Genomic DNA, 21,879 nt, shown 5'->3' with positions numbered 1-21,879 from the left:
ATAGTTCTCGCCAGTAGCCTCAGTCCATATCGTGAAGGAAGATTTATAGAGAGGCGACTGCGATCCTCATCAGAAGGAACTGCAGGGAGTAGCAGAATGGTTTTGAAACCAAAAGATGGAAATGTTGAAGAAGGTAATAGTCTAAGAAAGCAAAGAGCAAGTTCATCATCTTCAAAAATGAACAGCATGGTAAGGATATACATATGCCTACATATAATAACATCATTCCTTATGTATCTGGCATGTTCATGCCTCTTGCAAAATGAAAACAGACTGAAGAATAGACACCTCATATTTGAAGGGAAAATTGGTCTCCATAGTCAACATCACAAATCAGAGAGGCTAAGTTTTCACTTGACTCTCATGGGTCACAACAGATAGGAGCATCCCATGATAACTACCCTTAATTCTTGTCTTTCTTTCTTCCATGGAAAGTTTGATATTCTCCATTCTAGAACAAGACCCTAGAACAATACACAAGCTAAGAAAAATGCTTGAGGATACCCTCTGACATCATCATTGCACACCATCTCTCCACCGTCTAGCCACTCAAAAATATGTCCTGTTCTAAACCATACTTACACCGGTACAACCTGAGACCCTTTAGTGGACCCTACTCTGCTTGTCCTTCCACAGATGCCCCTCCACACAGGGTGAGAAGCCTTTGGGGTCAAGGCAAAATGCCCATGCAAAGCTTTAACGCGTTCCAGGTAATTGAGATTCCTGATTCCTGGTCTAAACCATGGGAGCCTGCTTTTAGGATGAGGGTAGAGGTGGGGTGTATAGGGGTTAGGGTCTGAACTTGCACTTGTGGGCTGGAGTGTCTTAGAGGCATGTGTGTGATGCTCCCTTATAGTGTGAGGGATGGGAAGAGATGATGAAGGGATGATGAAGGGACTGCAACCCAAGGGGTCCCAGAGGCCTCAGGTCTCACAAATATTGGGGTGGGCTTGCCTTTTGGAGTTCATTTTACTCACTTTCTGCAAATGTGTCTTTTTTTCAGCAGTGTCTTTAATTTCTAGTATTTAACAGTATTTCTTTAAAATGATCTACCTACCTACCTATTTATCTATTCATGGATATATGTGAAAAATGTTCAAAACTGTCACTTATGATATTTCTATGTATTTTAGATAATTATGTTACAAGTGAAAATGTTAGCTTATTTTAGTTCTGACAGTTGTATTGTGAAGAAGCCTTAAGTTACTGAGCACTATTGAGTGACAGCAAAACTACTGTATTTGAAGTTAGACGTTCTGGCCATTAGGTCAAGCTTGACTAGATTTTAATCTTGGGCAAATCAGTAACTACAAAACAACAAATGGCGATGGCTTTCCTTTTCATTTTATCCTAAAAAGTGATTATGTGTATGTGTATTTATATTTGTGTATATAGAAAGATATCATATTTCATCTTTCTTTTTGTTCTTTTGTGCTTTGAAAATGTTCCTTTATTATTGTGGCAATTGGTATTTTTTGTCTAAGTACAAGAAGATATTAAAAAAGATTTCCAATTGATGCAACATTAAAATTTATGACTAGTGAATTATTGTGAAACATTTCTCTTCACAAAATTTCCATTATTCCTTCATAGAGAGGTATTTATATTAATAATTGTGCACTATTTATTACACTTGCCCAAAGTTGGACCTGTACATATCCTTTATATCTTGTTTTTTCATGCTACGTTTAAATAATTCTCCTTGTAACATCACAAAATTACTCTTTGTCTCAGATCCGCTTTCAAGATTTAAAATTTAAAATGTCAAAATGCGAAATGTGACTGTTCTTTTATTTGAGGCTTTGTATAAATTTTGAAGCGTCCCTGCAGTGATGTCGGTCTTCCACTAGATGGCAGCATTACATCGTTCTTGTGGAGGGCGAGAGGCTATCAAGGTTGTAACAGAAGCTTGGTTGAAATATCGTGCATGTTCACTAGATTTACAGGTACAACTTGTTGAAATAAATATTAACGTGCTTGAATTTCCACACAAAAGCTATCAAAAATTACTTTATGACTTTACTGTTTTCCTTTGGATTTTATAATTAATATCTCATACTTCAATTAATTTACAGTTTAATCGTTAATTTAAAATATATAAAATATGTTCTTTAACTCATAGCAATATAAGGAAGAGATGGTAGGATTCTTTTGGTAATTTTACATATCTGTGAAATAGTGACATATATTTAGAAAATTATACTTATATATTTAGGAAATTATAGCTTTCTGTGTGAAAAGTGACACGCATTTTCTATGTTCCTCTTCTAAATAATTCAAGCGAATATATGTGTTTAAGAATACATCTATGGTTCAGTTATTCTTTTCTTTTATAGCAATAATAATAGTAAGGTGTATTTTTAATACTGGTTTGAACCAGGGGACTACTCTTAACGCTTCCCATATGTTACCACATCCAGTCCTCGTAATACTATGGACCAAGTGATATTGTCATTGATCACATTTTGGAAAAGGGGAAAATAGGGCACTGAGAAGATAAGCAACTTGCCCAAAAACACAGATAATAAGTGGTGGAGATAAGATTTAGGTTTGGATCCTAGCTGTCTAAATTTAAACCTACATGCTTTGATGTAAATGTAATAGATTTAAAATTAATTTTTCATGCATTATCTTTGTATAACGAAGTTAACACATTTAAGGCAACCTATAGTTGTTCTAAGTTAGACTACAACCCTCTGTAAGGGATGTGAAAAAGAAACAAAATGTAGCACTCATTCTGTACTTAAGATGTAATATTTCTTGATATGCTGATGAATGGTATCATTGTCTTTGCTGAGAGATATCTCATCCAAAAAGGAACTTTGTCACAAAAGAAGGTAATCGTACTTAGGAGGAAGTTCATGGAGATTCATTTCTACCAGTAGGTTATCGCTCTGTTTGTTAAGGTGCTGAGGGTTCCGGAATGACCAAAGATATGCCCTAATAGGTTAAATAGACCACAATTCCAGTGTTTTGTGTACTTTGGGGATATTTCAGTCTGAAAAGGAAAGGGCAGAATGTGTTTACTATTTGAACATCATGGTTCAGAAGAAATTGCACTTTACTTAAATTATTACGAGAAACCAAGCATATCTGTAACAATTTGATAAGCATTCACATTTATTGTATATTTTCAAACTACTTTAAATAAAGACTTGCCTTAATTTTTCTCTAATGAGTAACTTTCTTGATACTTTCCTTAGGATCATCCAAACATTTTTAAAAGCTTTTCTAGAAATAGACTTGTTCTTTCTAGGAACTTTCCCTCCAGATTATGGTATGTAAATGAATACATGTAAGGATTTGTCATGGTTTCTACGACAGCTTCCCACAGTGAAGTCTAACTCCAAATATTTAGAAGATCACACTACTCTAAAAAAAAAATACCAGTGTGAGGATATGTTCATATGTAACGAACGAACAATACAGAAGACCTGGCATCATGACAGGAAGGAAAATGCCTGAGTGAACGAGTAAGGATAAGCAAGGCTATGTAATAGCAAATAGCCTCTAAATCTTAGCGACTTTATCATAAGGGTTTAGTTCTCACTTAGGGAACATGTTCAGTGCGGAAGGTAGTGGAGTTCCATTCGCTGTCTCCTCCTTCTCTGTCCATTGCAAACAAACACTGCCTTTCACCATGGCAGAAAGAGATCTCTGGGGGTCCTTGTCCAGTAATCAGTGCTCTGACCCGTGAGAGACTCACTTCACTTCCTCTCACAACTCATTGAGCAGATTTAATCACGTGGCTCAAACTAGCCACAAAAGGGGCCAGGAACTAGTCTCCTCCTTGTGTCTGGAAGATGAAGACTCAGATGTGTTTGGTGGGCACTAATGACTATCATATTCCAAAATAATTTATTGTATCTGATTCTTTTAACCAACACAGATTCCCTGCTTACCTCCTCCCTCCCTTCTGTCCACAACCATTTAATGGGCCCCAACTTTATGCTTCACACTGCACTGGTCATTGTGGTTATAAAACATGAAGATGTCTTTGAAATTGAAGGATTCATTCATAACCTATAAGTTTTGTGCTTTGGGATGTGCCCTCTTCCTGACTTGAGGTCTTGAGATGTGTATCTAAATTAACTTTACTTGGCACAGTGTCTGGGGATCCTACTATATTTGGAAGGGTTTGTTTTTATTACATTAAAAAGCTGGTCTGGGAAGTTGTGTTATCTTTTGATTACTCAGCAAATGCATCCGCAGAGTTGCCCTCAACTATTTGTGCTAAGTGATTCTGACAACGTTCATTTGTGGCTGGTTTTACTCTGACACCACATAATTCTTCTCATTGGCGGTTTGGCATCCTGCTGCCTGTGTGTAGAAACTGTGAATGGCATAGTAGAAACTACGGTGTGGTAAAAAATAAGGTGTAGGACTTCTTTGTTAGTAGAACAGACCAGTTTATATTTGAGAAAAACGTAGTTACTTGCAGATCATTAGCATCTCGTGTCATATTTTAATTCTTTGATATGTGAAAATTCAGAATTTAAATATTATTGACAATAGATGAATAATCTAAGGCTAATTAAGCCCTATGCTCAACAGCCAAGCACTTTACTATGCATTTACTTTTCTTCTGAGGCCTGCTGTTTTCTCTTTTATTTGCTTTTACTCATTCGTTCATTCATTCAGTTTCTTTCAGTAAACATTTATTGAGAACCTTCTCTGAAGATGCAAAGATAAGAGAGACAGCACTTGAGGATTTTAGAGTTCCAAAATGGGAGATATTAACATGATCTGGTCAGTCCAACAGATTTAACTATTTGACCATCTTAACATTCAGAATGGGTGGGGTATGCTTGATTTGGATTGTGACCATTGATATCAAAATACAAAAGGACTCAAAAAGGGCCCATGAACTCCTGTATCCCTAATTTATATGTACTTTATCTCATATGCTCAATTGACACTCTTAAATATGTATGTAACTTCCTCGTGTCTTTGGCTAATTTCTACCGCTGAGGCCCAGCTGCTAGTACTGAGCAAGGATTCTGAGAGTCAGTGGGACAGTAAGGAAGAAAATACAAAATGAACATTCAAAGAATCAGTTTCACAACACTTACCTCTACCTTCCACTGGGCAGGAGAGCTCTACTGGCCTCGTCTGGTATATGCACTTTCACACTTCCATTTTTGTGGCATGAAGCTTCTTTGAGTTCCAAATTAAGAACAAAAGAAAGATGATGATTAGAGGATGTGTCTCAAGAAATTTCTTCTCTTAATTTTAAAATCTTAAATGAGACTTTCGAATATATAAAAATGTTAATGGCTTTTTGAGGGTTAAAAGAATAATCTCAGCTTTTGGTGTAACTCCTCAGTGGAATTAAAGCAAATATCATTGCATGCTACAAGGACATTTAATGAGAAAAGGAAGCTGTTAATCTTTGTAAGGAAATGGTCACACAAATCATTCCCCTAATCCTAATAAATTTTAAGAAGGAAAATCACAAGTATCACTCGTTGAACGTGAAATTATATTTGATGATAACTAGTATATTAGTGTTAGATCAATAGCCTTAATCCAGAAGGCTCTTACTGACTTTTCTAATTACTAATGATGCTTTTCATATCAATATAGTTCTACATTGCATCACGTATATAGCACCCACCACTTAGTTATTTGAATGTCTCATTTTACCTATTAGACATCAGTCTAAAATGGAAGAAATTTTGTATATATTAACGTTTCTTATATCACTTAGTATAGTGCCTGGTGCACAATAAACATGGGCGAATTAAAGGTAAAATTGCTGATGAGGTTCTGATATATGCTCATATAGGTATGAATTCAGGTCTTCTGTAAAATCATTGTGTGTGGTATACTTATACATATTTTTTGACATTTTAATTTATTATACAGATGTACAGATGTTTTATGATCATTGTTTGATAAAGCTGTGGTTTTTGATGCTAAGTCCTTGATGAAGAATGCCATACAAATTATTACATTGTTCCAGTGGCAACAATTCATTTTAGGATAATCAGCCTTATGGAATGGTTTCCACCATCATATCAGTACAATAGTTATGGACTGATCATATGAAGAAGACAAGAAATAGTCAATTATTTGTGACATTTATTGGAGAACTCATTAAAAAATATAAGTTCTTTATCAAATATGTCTAAGATGGTATTTTAAAACTCTCTACATATTTTATCTAGTCCAACCACTTCATTTGTTACAAACTTACAAATTCACAAATGCCTTTAGAAAAGCAGAATTGGATAAAATATTTCATTTGTTTTTTTCTTTCTAGCGTTTAGGATGAGTCACTTTCATTTAGAAGCTGTCACAATTTGTATGTTTGCTACGCAATGTTGTAACTATAGACATGAGCCATATAACGACTTTTTGGTCGATGACGGATGGCATATACCGAGGTGGTCCCATAAGATTAGTGCCATATAGCCTAGATTAGTGCCGTATAGCCTAGGTGTGTAGTAGGCTATACCATCTAGGTCTGTGTAAGTGCACTGTATGATGTGCGTGCAATGAAGAAATCTCCTAACCGCATTTCTCAGAATGCATACCTGTTGTTAAGCCACACATGACTGTAGCTTATTCATAGAATTAACTCACTTCATATTAAATGACTTTAAGATCAGTTTGAGCGAATAGGTAACATTGCAGTATCCTAATTATCACCGTTTCTGTTCATATAGTTCACATGAAAATGTACATAGGACCTAATTTTTTCCTCTGTGGTTACATTGTTAAAAATCTAATATAAATTAAATTAGTCCATTTAGGCTGCTATAACAAAATAGCACAGACTGGGTAGCTTATGCAGGACAGAAATTTATTTCTCACAAGTTCTGGAAGCTGGGAAGTCCAAGATCTGAGTGCCTGTATGGTTCTTGCTTCATAACCAGCACTTTCTTGCTGTGTCTCCTGTGGTGAAAGGGGCCAGGGGTCTCGCCAGCGCTTCTTTCATGTAGGCACTAATCCCATTCATGATCTGTCCTCATGACCTAAGCACTTTCCAAGGGCCCCACCTTCTAATACCATCATCTTTTGGGATGAAAATTTCAACATACGAATTTGGGGGGAGGGGGGCAAAAACGTTCAGATCATAGCAATAAGTAACCATATTGTAACAATAGCAATATTAATATATATTCAAAGCTTGATTAGAAGTGGTACGTATTTCTATTTACTGTTATTTGTCAAGGAAGTAATTACAGACAGTAGTAGAAGAAAATTAAAGATTTTTTTCTCTAACCTACATCTAAGATACTCCTTAGACAGTTTATATCCCTCTAAAATTAAGAAATTGAGAAATTAAGGTTGTTTACCTTTTACTCTTTGGATTAGATGCAAAAATGACAATTTTATTTTTAATTGGATCAGGTTACCTCAATTTTCTGTGAAATGAAAGCTATTTTATGCCTTTTTTAGGTAGCCCTGAGGGCTGGCACAGCTTTCATAGCATGAGAGAGAAAATTTATTGGTTCAGGATCCATGACAAATCTCTGACCATCTGAGCAGCTGTACAATCTGTAACAGAATTGACCTTGAGTAAAAGAACTACCTTTTCTGAGGAAATAGTCATTGGACTTTGAAGTTTTGACATTATTCCAGTTATACAATGAAGAAGAATTTATTCTTCTTTGAGTTATCCTATTATTTTGAAATTTAAATACAGCAGTTTCAATTAATTTTAGTAAATTAAATAAGCAAAACAGATTTTGACATCCAAGGTCAAGAAAGATATTATTGTAGTAGAATTACATCAATATTAAGCATTACAGTTTATAGAAAAGATATAAATATTTTAATATTGTTTTTCAAATAATTTAAAAATTGAGACAAATATATACAGTTATCTCACACACTATCATATTTGCAATGTCAAGATAAGATTTACAAAAGAATCGCGCATGTACGTTTCAGTTTTCCTATGTGATGATGTTTTTGTTTAAGTTAGTCATTCCTACATTAGAGTAGCTGTCACTCTTTTCTTTTTGGCTGAGAAAGATTTGCCCTGAGCTAATGTCTGTGCCAGTCTTTCCTCTATTTTGTATGTGGGTCGCTGCCACAGCATGGCCGATGAGTGGTGTAGGTTTAGGCCCGGGATCCGAACCTGTGAAGCTGGGCTGCTGAAGCAGAGTGCATCGAACTTAACCACTACAACACCCGTCCAGCCCTGGAGTAGCTGTCATTCTATCACTTTTATAATTTAATTCAATGATCATTTTAGTCTAGTGCTAAATGTTTGCTCTGAAATGCCTCCATTGTTTATATCTTCCATTGTTCTTAGCTTGTTATACTAACCTGAAACAACCTAAGTACCGATCTTTTCAGTTCTTGCCCTTACACTCTTTATTGTATACATTTATAATTACCTTACAAAATTATGATTTAGTATTGAGCTAGTTGTCTTCAACACTACCCAATGATTAGTGTATCTGTCAGTGAGAAACACAAAGAAATTTTTTTGTCAAGAGAGACTCACATGAATAAGAGCTTTTATCCGGTGTCAAGAGGCACAGGTGAAGTGGGGAGAGAGCTGGAATAGCTTCCCAGCTCCCTGGGTCCTTTCTCTGCCTCTGAGGGGCCCTGGCCCAGATCACTGGATGAAGTTTGGATTGTTGGACGTATATAGTCACCTCATTTACACAGAAGGAGCCATCTCAAGAGAAAACATCTGCATTTTTTTTCTTTTTAACTCTTGTCACCATGCTGTACATTGCATGCCAGAACTCATTTATCTTATAACTGGGAGTTATTACCTTTTAACCACATGAAACTTCTCCATTTTATACTCAGATATTTATAGACTATACATGGACATTTTCCAGGGAGCCGTATCCCATAAATCTCTAAATTCTAGCTTTATTTTTTACAGAAATTCTGGATAATTAGGCACATTCTGCTAAAAGTAGTCCATAGATAAACTCACCTCCTAGTAAAAACCACGTACTTTGCAGTTTGTTTGCTAGGAGGTCTGTTAGTAGTGTTTACAAGGAGTTATAACAGGTCATCTGCCTTCTTACTTTCTAGGAAGCACACTCTATTTCCCCCAAAACAAGGAAAATGCATCACCAACCAGCTGCTTAACCCAGGCACCAAGTATAAACTTTAAACACTCTCTATCTTGTTCTTTCCACCCACTCCTAAAACATTTGATATTTACCCATCGGTTCTCTATTTCCTCTGATCTTAGACATAATATGTGTCCATGCATTCTTTCAAAGCAATCTTTTCTACTAGTCTTCTTGATTTCAACCCCTTGCCTCCTTTAGAACAGTGTTTCATCAGTGCATTTCTTCCATTTTTTTCTCCAGTTTCTTCTCCATCTCTTCATTGCTGTCAGTTTACAACACTGCCATGTTTTCCATCCTTGAGGAAAATAAACAACAAAAAACAACCTTTTCTCTATCTTGCATGCTCCTAAGTTCTCCGCCTTGTCCCTCTTTTTCTCTACAGGGCAAACAGTTCTGAAAGAAGAGGCTTGTCTTGCCAAATTCATCCCCTCCCTGCCCACAAACTCCTCAATTCCATGTATTTTAGCTCCTATAATAAACAGTTTCTCAACGTCGACACTATTGACATTTTGTTATGGATAATTCTTTCTTGGGGTGAGGGCTGTCTTGTGCATTATAGGATGTTTAATAGCATCTCTGACCCCCATCCATTAAATGCCAGTGGAACCCTCAAGTTGTAACAACTAAAAATGTCTCCGTGGGGCCGACCCCGTGGCATAGTTGTTACGTTCGGCACACTCCGCTATGGTGGCCTGGGGTTTGTGGGTTTGGATCCCGGGTGGAAACCTACACCACTCATCAGCCATGCTGTGGTGGTGTCCCACATACAAAATAGAGGAGGATTGTCACAGATGTTAGCTCAGGTGAGTCTTCCTGACCGAAAAAAAAAAAAAGAAACTACTTCCACTACTTCCAGACATTGCACACTATGCCTTAGTAGGCATAAACCACTCTAGTTGCGAACTACTCTAAAGTCATCAGTTACTGCCAATTTTCATATTTTTTTTTTTTGTTGTAACATTGTTGAGGACTCTGCATACTTACACTGCTCCTTTCTGAGGGCTAACTCTCCTCTGGGTCTTCTCCTTCTTTTCTCCTTCCAGACTCCTCTCCAGGTCTCTTCTTCATACCCCACACTTTAAACACAGCTCTTTTCTTGGCATTTTGTCCTTGACCCTTTTGCCTGTTTTTTTTCTTTTTTAAAATCTGTTCTATCTGAAAACTTAAGACGTAGTTGAAGTCGTATGTGGACTCTAAATGAAAAGGCTGGGAATCTCTAATGCATCAGAAGTCTGACAAAATCAATAGGCTTTGAAAAACACAATATATTGGATTTCTGGAAATAGAATGAGGGCTTGTGAAAGACCCATTTGCATAAAGAGAGAAGCTGAAACTCAGATGACTGAAACTTTGGAGTGGATTTGGAAAAATATGCAGTGAATTGACTTTTGCCCTAATAGTTAATGGCTTCTCTCCCTTTGTTTCCCCCCCCGTCTATATCACTATCCCATTTCTGTTTTTTATACACATTTATTTCAGCCTCCTCTTAAGATACTCCAGTAATTCTCAATACCCCCACCCCCCTCTGTTTCTAAAGTCACATTGGAGAAGCAGCAATTATATCACTTAAGATAGGACTTCTCTACATTGCAATAATTGTCTGCCCTCCCGGCTGTCACCCACTATTATGCTTTTTGTTTGTTTGTTTGTTTTTCAAATTGACAGCAGCTTAAGTTGAGCAAAGGACAGATGGTGGCAAAAGTTGTGGGCATTGTGCAAGCAACATGTATTTGACCTTCCAGGAAAGTTGGCAGTTGCCCACTTCTGTCCAGCTCTGGGTCTCTGCACTGCTGTTTCTGCTTTGTCTCCTTCAGAGCTTCCTGTGGATTATGCTCAGCCTGGCTCTGGTCCAAGAGGAGCTGGCAGTGTACAGAGTGTGTGCGTGCCAGGGGGAGGAGGGAGTTTTAAGCATGACTTCAAAAGGGAAGAAAATCTATAAAATACCATCAGTTCCTAAAAATATAAAAAGGTAATAATTTCATAAAAATGTAGTGAATTAAGAAACTCTTAATCAGCTTTATCATATTTTTATACTTTTTCACACTTTTTTTCTCCCAAATGACTTTAGTGTCTTTTAATCTTTAGCATCTTGTAAGAATATGCATTTTTATTTTCTTTTTGTGAAACTTGTCTGGAATAAAAGCACATTGCTTAAAAATCAAAGGCAAGCTATTTCTCCTCACAGACAAACATGATCAAAACAGACAAATTTACAAAACAGGAATTCTTTTTATGTCAGTTGAGCATGATTTTAACTTTTTAAACAAGCAAGTATGGTGTGATGCAAGGAGCAAGCAATTTGGAATAGGACTCTATATTCTAGTCTCATCTCTTTCACTTAATAGTACTGCCCACCTCGTAGAATTGTTGTAAGGATCAAATAATATATTTTATGGGAAAAGGCTTTATAAATTTTAAAGTGCTATATGGATGAAAATGACACTTATTTTTACTAGTAGCATGGATCAAAGCCAGAAACTGAAATGAAGTAGTATTGCCTTTTAATCACTTAGAAAGGAAAATATTTTAAAAGCCAAACTCACATTTAAAGTAGATCTTACCATGACAATAAGTTGAGTTGGGTCCTTTAAGCCACAACAAAAACAGCCCTTAAAAAGTTCAAGTTATTTGTGTATTAATGCTTTATAATGGTAATCACAAATTTCCATGATTTCTCATTTCGTTGTTTTTTGGAAACTCATACATTTTCAAAATCAATTTATGTCTCTTAGAAAAAAATTAATTGAGAAGTATACTTAAGATTTGCATATTTTACTATGTTTATGTTACACTTTAATTGGAAAGTTTACTCCATCTACTTATTTGCTGATTATGAAATTAGGAAAACAGCATCTGACCTTAAGATAGGTGCCTTGGCTACTTACAAAGAAATTTAATTTACATTCTTTGTTTTTTTAGATAAAAGGAAGTTTATTGTGGACATTTATGTGGATATGTATATAACTCATTATACAGTAACTTGATAAATTACTAATTTAAAAGTATCTTCTGTGAAATCTTAAGATAATGTCGTCCAAAATAGTAATAGACAATGAATTCAAAGACAAAAAATAATGTTGAAGAAAATAGTGAATTCTAGATTGCTTTATTCTTTTACTTTAAAGATAAATTTTGAACTGTAATATGTTTAGTAGTAGTACTAGTCTGTCCTGTGCTGATTTGACATCTCTCACTTTATAACACACTCGAATTTTTGTTCTTGTCTTTCTTTTTTCTTCATTCTATTGGGAGAATACATCCACCAGTAGGGAATTCAGCTTGAATATTTAAACTACATGGATTTGAATGGGATAACAGCTGTCGTATAATTCATATCTTCTGTTAGGTGCTGGTTGGGATGACAGTATATCTCAGCATGCTGTTGCCTGCAGTAGATTTATGTTCCAAAGAAATGTGGATCCATTAATACAAATAGTGATTTTAAATGAAAAGAACATCAGCCACCTAGCTATGGTTCATGAATCACAGTGATTCTTTCTCTTTTATTTTTTAATAATAATAAAAGTATATAGAAACTATCACTGGGCCAAGTGGGTGCCAGAGTACACAGATCCTAAAGATTTAACTTGACCCAGCAGTCCGCTGAAGTTGCTGTAGCTGAGAAAAAAGAACTGAAGCAGAGATGCTGGGCTTACATTTAGAATGAGAGAAAGGAACTGTTAATGCGTGCTCTTCTCCAATAGCATTCGTCTCTCCAGGAAGTCCTGCATAACAAAGCGGACTTGGGACACCATTAAGTTTTATGAAGTGATACTATGATTCCTTGAAGGGAACTTACTGTTACGCAGCTGGAAGCCTGTAAGGTCTGTTAACTAAAGAAGTTCAAAGATAGCCACTGTTGTTCAGTATATAGTTTGGTTTGTATTTTTTGATTCAGTGCAGTGGGGTTGAACATAAAAGATGCTAAAATCTTCAGCTTTTCATGGTTCTCTCCTTGTTGTTATAAGGAGACCATTAGGTAATTTTAAGGAAATCAGAACAATTGACCCATAACAAGTGATTTTTACAGAAATTGTTTTTTGCTGTTGTAAAACAACAATATGAAGTAAAGTGATTTCCCAATTTTCACACTAAGACTTTGCTAAAAATTCCTATATTCATTTAAAAGTAAGAATCCTTTTACCATAAAACAACAAATTGCCCTCGTTTAATAAGCAAGCCTGTTTTTACTAAAGCAATAGATAAAACCTTCATTAAAAAATACTTCTTTTTTACAAAAACAGGATTGCATAATAAAATCACAGTAAAATTGCTCAGGGTAAAGCAGCAGCCCAAATTGAAGAAAAATTCAAAAGATAATTCTGTTAATGGACTTAATGGCCAAGCAAAGTGAATTCTCAGTTGAAGCCACTGCTGGCTTTGTGCCCAGGACAAGTTTCTGGCACTGGTGTTCGAAGGGTTTCGGGATGGCATGGTGGACAGGAACGGGAGGTCTCTTTACTCATGGCAGCTGAGTTATACGATATTCAGGAAAACGAAAAGAAAGTCTTGCTTTGAAAACATCTTGGTTTCCTTTGAGGGTCATGGAATTCTTACCTTCTAAAAAGATAGATTCCTTACCCCAAAGATACCTAACTAGAACAGGTAAGAAATTACTACTTCTGGAGTCTGACTATTCCAGATCTAAGTAATGTATCACAGAGTGAGCAGCAGCCCACTAACGAGTTGAGCAGTAGAAGTGAGGGGATGCAATTAACTTTTAATTATTGGTGAGGTAGCACAGAGGTTTAAGTAAGATCAATCCAAATCATTTCTTTAGCAAAGAACATTGTGCACTATCTACCCTGAGCCAGAAACTGAACTAGGCGTTGTATGTTCAAAGAAATGTAAAACTTTACTTTTCTTTTCTTTTCTAAGGTTATGTCATATCTTTGTGCAGATAATCTCTTTCTGCAAACTGCTGTGTCCACAAAAGAGAACTTGTAGGAGGTAGAACTCAGATAAGTAGAATGAGCTGTCTTCCTCTCTGCTTTTTCTTTTTTTCTCTATACTTTCTTTTCTACCTCTTCTTAGCTTCAACTCCCTTCTCATAAATAAAAATAAAACATGAGACAAAATAACAAAATTCGGTTGGGTATCAATAGTATCAGATTCAAGAGAGCAGATAACTAGGTATTGCTGCTTCTACTGCTCTCTCATGTGAATCTTTGACTTAGAAAAGAAAAGGTAACCACATTTACCTCAGGACTATACAGCACCAGTACCATTTTGGTTACAACACATCACTTTAATCTTACTAAATATATTTTATTTTTATTTATAATAATTTCATATTTCCAGGAAAGTTAGAAGAACTGTACAAAAAACTCCCATATGTCCTCTACATAGAGTCATCAATCGTTAATCTTTACACCTTTGCTCTCTCTCTCTCTCTCTCTGATACAGACGTATGTATGTTATTTATATTATCTTCCTGAAGGATGTGAGGGTTAGTTGTACACATCATGGCCCTTTCCTCCTACATACTTCAGCATGTAGTTGAACAAAGATATTCTTATATTACAATGTAAGTATCAAAATCAGGAGATTTAACCTTGAAATAGTATCTTATTTAACATAAATCCATGTTCAGTTTTTCCTAATTGTTTCATTTTTTTTTTTTTAATCCAGGCTCCAATCTAGAATCATGTGTTCAGTTTAGTTTTCATGTCTCTTTAATCTCTCTTAATCTGGAATAGTTCCTCACCACTGTTCCTTATCCCACATGGCATTAACGCTCATGACGATTATTTTGTGGAATGTTCTTCAATTCATGTTTGTTTGGTATTTCACTATTAGATTCAGCTTGTGCAATTTTTGGAGGGAAAACTACGTGTGTAGTATTGTACTCTCAGTGGATCACCTCAGCAGGCACATGATGTCAGTTTGTCTTGTTTCTGGTGATGTTACCTTTGATCACTTGGTAAAGCTGGGTTTACTAGACTTCACCACTGTAAAGTTATAATTTTTCCCCTTGTTAATTAATAGGTAATCTGTGGAGAGATACTGTGAAGTGATATAAATTCCTGTTTCTTTTTATGCAGAAGTTTTAGTATCCATTGATAATTCCCCCCCAAATTATTTTTTCCTGTGATACTTGCACAGTAGTGGTTTTATAACTCCATCATCCCTGCTGTGTTTATTAGTTGGCATTCTACTTTAGGAAAGTCTTTTCCCTTTTCCTCTGTTCAAGTAAGTATGCGTGTATGCATATGTGTATGTATGTATGCATGATTTATCAGAACAGAATCATGGGTTCCTGTTTTATTCAGTGGGTTATAATTCATTATCATTACTATTTATTTTGATGCTTAAATTCTTCCAGATTTTATCTGTGGCATCCCCTCAAGGTGGCTCTTGAATCCCTTTAAAGATTCAACTAATAAATATCTGGTCTTACATAGACTAACTGCTATAGCTGACACTGGAAGGCTGAGTGAAGCCACATTCTTATCAGTGCTGCGAGTTGTGTGTCTGGGCGAGCTTCCAGCTCTTGGTGATGGAAATATTTTAACACTTTTATACTCTAGATTGGTACTATGAATTTTGTGTTATCAACTCATCCCCCAGTAATTTCAAAGGGAACTAATTGGCCACGAATGGTTTACAGTTAAACCCTATATTATATATAAGAAAATGTAATATATCTGACATTTTATTTTAGATTGAGTTACTCTTTTGCAATAAAGAAAATTAATTTTAAGTTCATTTATGTACTCTTCCATTCATTTATTCAATTAACATTTATTAATTGATGTTTAAGTATTGGATTTTGTTAAGCCCTGGAGATTCAGTAAAAATATCAACAGGGTCTGGGCTACTAGGGGTCTTAGGTGTAGCAAGGGGAGACAGAGAAGTAAACAGATTAATGTATAATGGTGTTATATGTACTTTAAAGTCACTACTGGCAGGGTAGAGAAGTGTCACAAATGAGAGAGAGGTAAATTCTTGAGTATTCACAAAAGATTTCATAGAGTAGGTAGTATCTTAAAATAAGAGTAGTTGCTGTAAAAGTATAATTTTTAAAAGTTGAAAATATGACTTTTATACATGTGTCAAAGATTTATTCATATTAATTAACGGGGGACAATAAAAATTAAAGGCAGTTCAAAGAGTATTTGAGGAACAGGTTATTTATAGAAAATTTAATGAAGAAATATTAGAATAAGATTGTTAGTTTGATTATAAAACTGAGTAATGTCTTACAGGCCAATAAACTGTAATATTTGGGGTTACCTTTCCTTTAAAAAGTTTATATCTCTATTGGCACAAATCTACAAGTTAACATGTAACTTCACAGAATCTGAGTCCTTAATTAATAGCAAATAGCAAAATCAAAAGTGGGACAGTCTCCTCAAGAACTAAATAATATGAAATTGACAAGAGATGCAATCATTCTCTTGGCCTTATTCCTAATATTTGGATATTTTTTATTAATATTGTTCCCATTGATCCTAAATATTTTTCAAAGATTATTATAATATTAACATTATTATGTTATATTAAAAACATTATATTAATTATATAATTTTTATAATATATTGATTATTATTGATCTCAGGAAAAGAGGCTGATTATGGTTTTTATTATGGACTAATTATTTACATTTGTGCAGTACAAGATGTTAATTAATTGTTCCTCCTTGAGCATAGAGTATTGAGTAGCTACTATCTGGAAATGTCATTAAGAAATATAGGAATAGATCCTTTAAAAGCTCTATTATTTTCTCTTCACTCCTGAGGCTGGAAAACTAAACTTGCCTCTCCGTTTGATTTCACTTGTAGTACCTATACATTTGGTGAATTCCTTTCTTCTGAGATCTTCAAAATTTGCTAAGGTCCCTTATATTTAAGACTATAGTTCTTTCTGTGAGACTCAGACTATAATTTGTGAAACCCAATTTCTGGCTTACATGTATCCAGACTTCAAGGGGTTGCTCTCGTTTTTAGTGGGCATAAAATTTTAATTAATTTGAGCTCCCAACTAGAGAACAACAGAAAACCCCTAATAAATCAGATTCTCTTGTCTTTCACCTGATAGAGACTAGATCTCTATTATCAACACAATAGAGACGGTCGAATGATCAGACCATTAAATTAGATACCTCACAAATAGGGAGTTATTGGTCATGTAAAACCATGCTCACATATACACGCAGCCTTTCTTGACCATGTGGTTGAAGCTGGCTCAGGCCCACTGCTCACTAGTCCCCCAGTTGGCTGGGAAGGGGACACAGCTGGAGCCGGGACTGACACAGGGTGCTTTCTCAACTATACAGTTGTAACTGGCTGAGTGATTGGACACCAGACACAGACTCAACATTCTTAAGGCTTGATTGTGAAAAGGAATACAGCCCTAACCAAGAATTAGACAAGAAACAGATAGAATGACAGACTTTGTCAGAAGCAGAAACAAACAAAACCAAAAAAAACAAACACATCCATGCAAAATCAGAAGAAGGAAAAAACAGAAAAACAGGAAGTCAGCAAAGGCAAAACGCTGTTGCCTCTTGTAAGTCATTATGGGATCCAAGAAGGGACATGTTTGGCTTTAAACAGACTGTTAAGTGACTTCTCTGGCAATGCAATTTAATTGCCTCTGACCTGTGAGTCCACTGGGACATTTCAGTGGGTCCTCCAAAACTGTCAAGGTATAATTTTCAAAGGTTTAAAACATGACTTTATACAAATGTGGATTGGATAAGAATCAAAGGTTTACTGAACTCATTAATAAGAGAAACTGCACAATGGTAAATTGGCTTAACGAGCATTAGGAACTGAGGTATTTACAGAAATTTAATAAAAGAATGTTAGATTAATATTGCAAAATCAAATACAAAACCAATTAATATCCTATAGGACAATAATCCATAACCAGACAAAAGCATTTGTATCTCTATTGGACACAAATCTACAAGTTACCATGTCACTCCACTGAGTTGGAGTCCTAGTTAATAGTACATAAATAGCAAAATCAAACAATGGTATAATCTCCTACTTAAGTCAGTAATTCTTGGGAGAGCCCTTTAAACAATATTTCAGTACGCAGTCATCTGTTTAGCCTTGTTTCTAAGTCTTGGATAATGGTTCTTAACACAACCATTACCCCATGGTGAGCTCAAGAGAGTAGCAATTTAGACCAAGAGTAGTTGCATTAAGGCATGAAGCATTTCTCTAAGGCCAGAGTGTTGGAATAGAGGTGGGATCTGACAATAGATAGGGAGAGAGAGATAGGGAAGAGCTAGGTCAGAGAGAGTCATGCATTGTATATTAAGGATTTGTAGGAAGGAGCCATTGATGGTTTTAAGCAGGATAGTGGCATGAAAATATATGCCTTTTAGAATTATTATTCACCTAATTTTAAATGGATTAGATGAATTCAGTAGGTGGCATAGGTTATAATGATAAATATCTTGTATGAAAAATGGCAGTTTTTTTATTATTGTGTGAGTGCAAAATAGCATATTGCTTTTCTGTTGGCATTTGAAGTAAACTTTTTATATTCCAATTTGGTTGAGTTGCTTTGCTGCTAAATTAGAACTCTTCTTTCAGCACTTCATCAAAGGTTCATTTTGTTTATTCAGTTACACGTTGTTTTACTTTTGGTGTTTCTAAAAATTTTGAACTTGTGTAGTTAAAAGTTTTCCCATTAGTAAATAATTACTGAATAGTTACTAATTTATCAGTTAAAACTCTCATGGAGAATAGGAATAAAGATATTCCTAGTTGAAGGAAAGCACCGAGTTATGCCTATTTTGCCTATTTTCTTCATTTTTTGAGATAACATTGGTGTATAACATTGTATAAATTTCAGTTGTACATCATTATATTTCAGCTTCTGTATAGACTACATCATGTTTACCAGCAAAAGTCTAGTTGCCATCTGTCACCATACATTTGTCTCCCTTCACCCTTTTTGTCCTCCCCCCACTCCCCTTCCCCTCTGGTAACCACCAATCTGTTCTCTGTATCTGTGGGTTTGTTTTTTTATCTTCACATATGAATGAAATCATAAGGTATTTGTCTTTCTCTGTCTGACTTATTTCACTTAACATAATAGCCTCAATGTACATCTGTGTTGTTGCAAATGGCAAGATGTCATCTTTTGTGATGGCTGAGTAGTATTCCATTGTGTGTGAGTGTGTGTGTGTGTATATATATATACACACACACACACACACACACACACCACATCTTCTTTATCTGTTCATCCCTTGAAGGGCGTTTATGTTGTTTCCAAGTCTTGGGCATTGTGAATAATGCTGCAACGAAGATAGGGGGTGCAAATATCTTCTTGAATTAGTGTTTTCATGTTCTTTGGATAAATGCCCATAAGTGGAATAGCTGGATCATATGGTAGTTCTATTCTTAATTTTTTGAGGAAAATTGTCTATTCAGATCCTCTTCCCATTTTTTAATCCGAACCTTTGATTTTCTTTAAGTTCTTTATATATTTTGGATATTAACCTCATACTGGAAATATCATTTGCAAATGTCTTCTCCCAATGGGTAGGTTGTGTTTTTGTATTGTTGAGTTCCTTTCTTGCACAGAAGCTTTCATTTTGATGTAATCCCATTTGTTTATTGTTTTGTTTTACCTTTGGCTATTTTTCTTCACTCTGCAATTTGTTTACCTTTCTTACATTATAAAGTATGTAATCATACTCAGTTATAAAGTACCATAATTTATTAGCTGCTGAAGTCACACAGCCTAATTTATGAACAACCTATATATCTAGCCAAGCAATTTTCTTCATACTCACTAACTGAACAGTCAACCTGTAAAATGTCTATATAACTTTTCACACTGTGTAGTGTGAAAGGTGACACAAGATAATAGGAGGAGTTTATGGAAAGAGAAAATCTTGTTTGTAGGCAGTGATGGTTGTGAGTGTAGAGATTGATACTCTGATTGCATTGTAATTAGCTGTGTTTCTGTTTTTGCTTTTCTGTGTGCTCATTCTGGCATCAGCTGCTTTCTTCAAAATGCATCTTTTTACTAAATGTGGTGGACATGAAGGAACAAGGGGCCAGAGATGCAATCTATCAGAGCTGATTGCAAGATTCTCTTCTAATCAAAATGCTGTATCATGATTAAGAAAGAAAAATTAACTGTCACATAGGCTCCAGAACTGATAGAAAAGGAAGTGCCACACTCTCTAAACTATTTCTACGCCAGTTCAGGGAGTGAACTCAAAGACACCAGACTAATTAATTAATGATGGGTGGATTAGAAATGAGAAACACAAACAACCATGTCTGAAAAGAAGGAAGAAGTAGTAATTATATATAAGCTTGCAGGTCATTATTATTTTCAAATATTTATTATTAGGAGACAGTCAGATCTTTTTTTTCCTGATGCCTAAAAACATATATTTTTTTATGACTATTTTGCCTATAATTTTTACAGTTAAACATTTTATAAAATTCCCTCTCCTTTTTTTAACCCTTATCAGAACAAGCATTTATTCCATAAATTAGTTCATATTCAGGGATAGGGAAATTTGAAAGTTAATATTTATTGAGAGTTTATTATGTATCATGGATTACGCAGTCACTTTTCATGTGGGAAGTATTATATCATGTTTACAGCTGTTTCTAAGAAAAATTCTCACTGAAGAGCTCTTTGCACTTCTGTTAAATGGCTATAATCATTAAAGTTCTATTTTTCTATTGAATTGAATCCTGCCCTCCTCTAACTTATATCTAGTTCTCTGATGCTACACAGAATTCTAGTCTTTCAGATATTTAAATCTCTTTTAAAAAATATTTATGGCATTTTTTAAAAATAAGGAGGCTTGGGGCCGGCCTGGTGGTGTAGTGGTTAAGTTTGCATGCTCCTCTTCGGTGGCCTGGGCTTCGGAGGCTTAAAACCTGTATACTCTTTCAATATTCAGAACCCTTACTGTTTCTTTATTCCATTTATAGGCTTCTTTTAGGAAAAAAATCTTTTAAAATGTGTAATATCCATGGACAAATAGCATAAATCACATGTAATCTGCACACTGAGTAGAGAATAATAATTAAATCTTTGTCTGTCTGTACCTTGACCCTGGAATTTCTTTAAGTTGAAAAATTACTTATTTTGTATTCTTCTAAGAGATTTTGGTCCCAACTGAAGAAATTTCTACAGAATAATTATTTTGTCTACTCACTTGATTAATTTAACTGACAAGTATGTGTTATTAAGTTAAAGGACCAAAGAGACAATAGTAGAATTATTTATTTTAGTTGTATAGATTTGGTTAAAGATTTCTCCTTTGGATAACTGATATGTGGAATGACACTTCAGATTCCAAACCTAGGATTCTACCTGTGTCATATTAGAAAATGTAACATGAATAAAAACACTTGTTATCAAACTGAACTAACAATTCGGTGCTTTCATCCATAGAATATTGTTGAATCTAATACAGTTTTCTCCTCCGTTCTTCTTAGAGTTAATTTGAAATGATTGGTTATAAGTAAGAATGGGAACAGCCTGTTTAAGACTTCAGAAAAACATTTTGTAAATTTCTGATTGCTCTTATTATGCAAGAAGATTTACATCATCCTGGCCCCTATCCTTGAGGACATGTGCCCAGATTGATGTCTTGGAGTAGAGGTATTGAGTAGGAGAGCTTACTTTTGATCATATTATCAGGCAAATAGTCATTTCTGATGATGATAATGTGTGTATGCATTTTGTTCAAGTAAATCCAATTGTAAAAATACACATTTATAAAACAAGTGAATTTCAAGGTTATTTTTTTGTATAAGACTTATCGTAAATATCCTCAATAACAAATCCTTATTTTGCATTCATCAGCAGCAGCAATAACTGT

The 21,879-nt window shown here is 35.1% G+C and overlaps 1 protein-coding gene across 1 annotated transcript in view; it reads left to right on the top strand.

Moving 5' to 3' along the window:
• CCSER1 (coiled-coil serine rich protein 1) overlaps positions 1–21,879 on the top strand; it is a 673,696-nt gene that overhangs the window by 148,182 nt on the left and 503,635 nt on the right. Inside the window, exon 3 of the mRNA XM_046655670.1 lies at positions 5–189. Within this exon, the coding sequence (XP_046511626.1) occupies positions 5–189 (185 nt within the window). The remainder of the gene's footprint in view (positions 1–4; positions 190–21,879) is intronic.

Source organism: Equus quagga, chromosome 3 (assembly GCF_021613505.1).
Source record: "Equus quagga isolate Etosha38 chromosome 3, UCLA_HA_Equagga_1.0, whole genome shotgun sequence".
Taxonomy (NCBI): domain Eukaryota; kingdom Metazoa; phylum Chordata; class Mammalia; order Perissodactyla; family Equidae; genus Equus; species Equus quagga.
The sequence above is the reverse complement of the archived record's forward strand: the minus strand, read 5'-3'. Positions and strand labels throughout refer to the sequence as shown.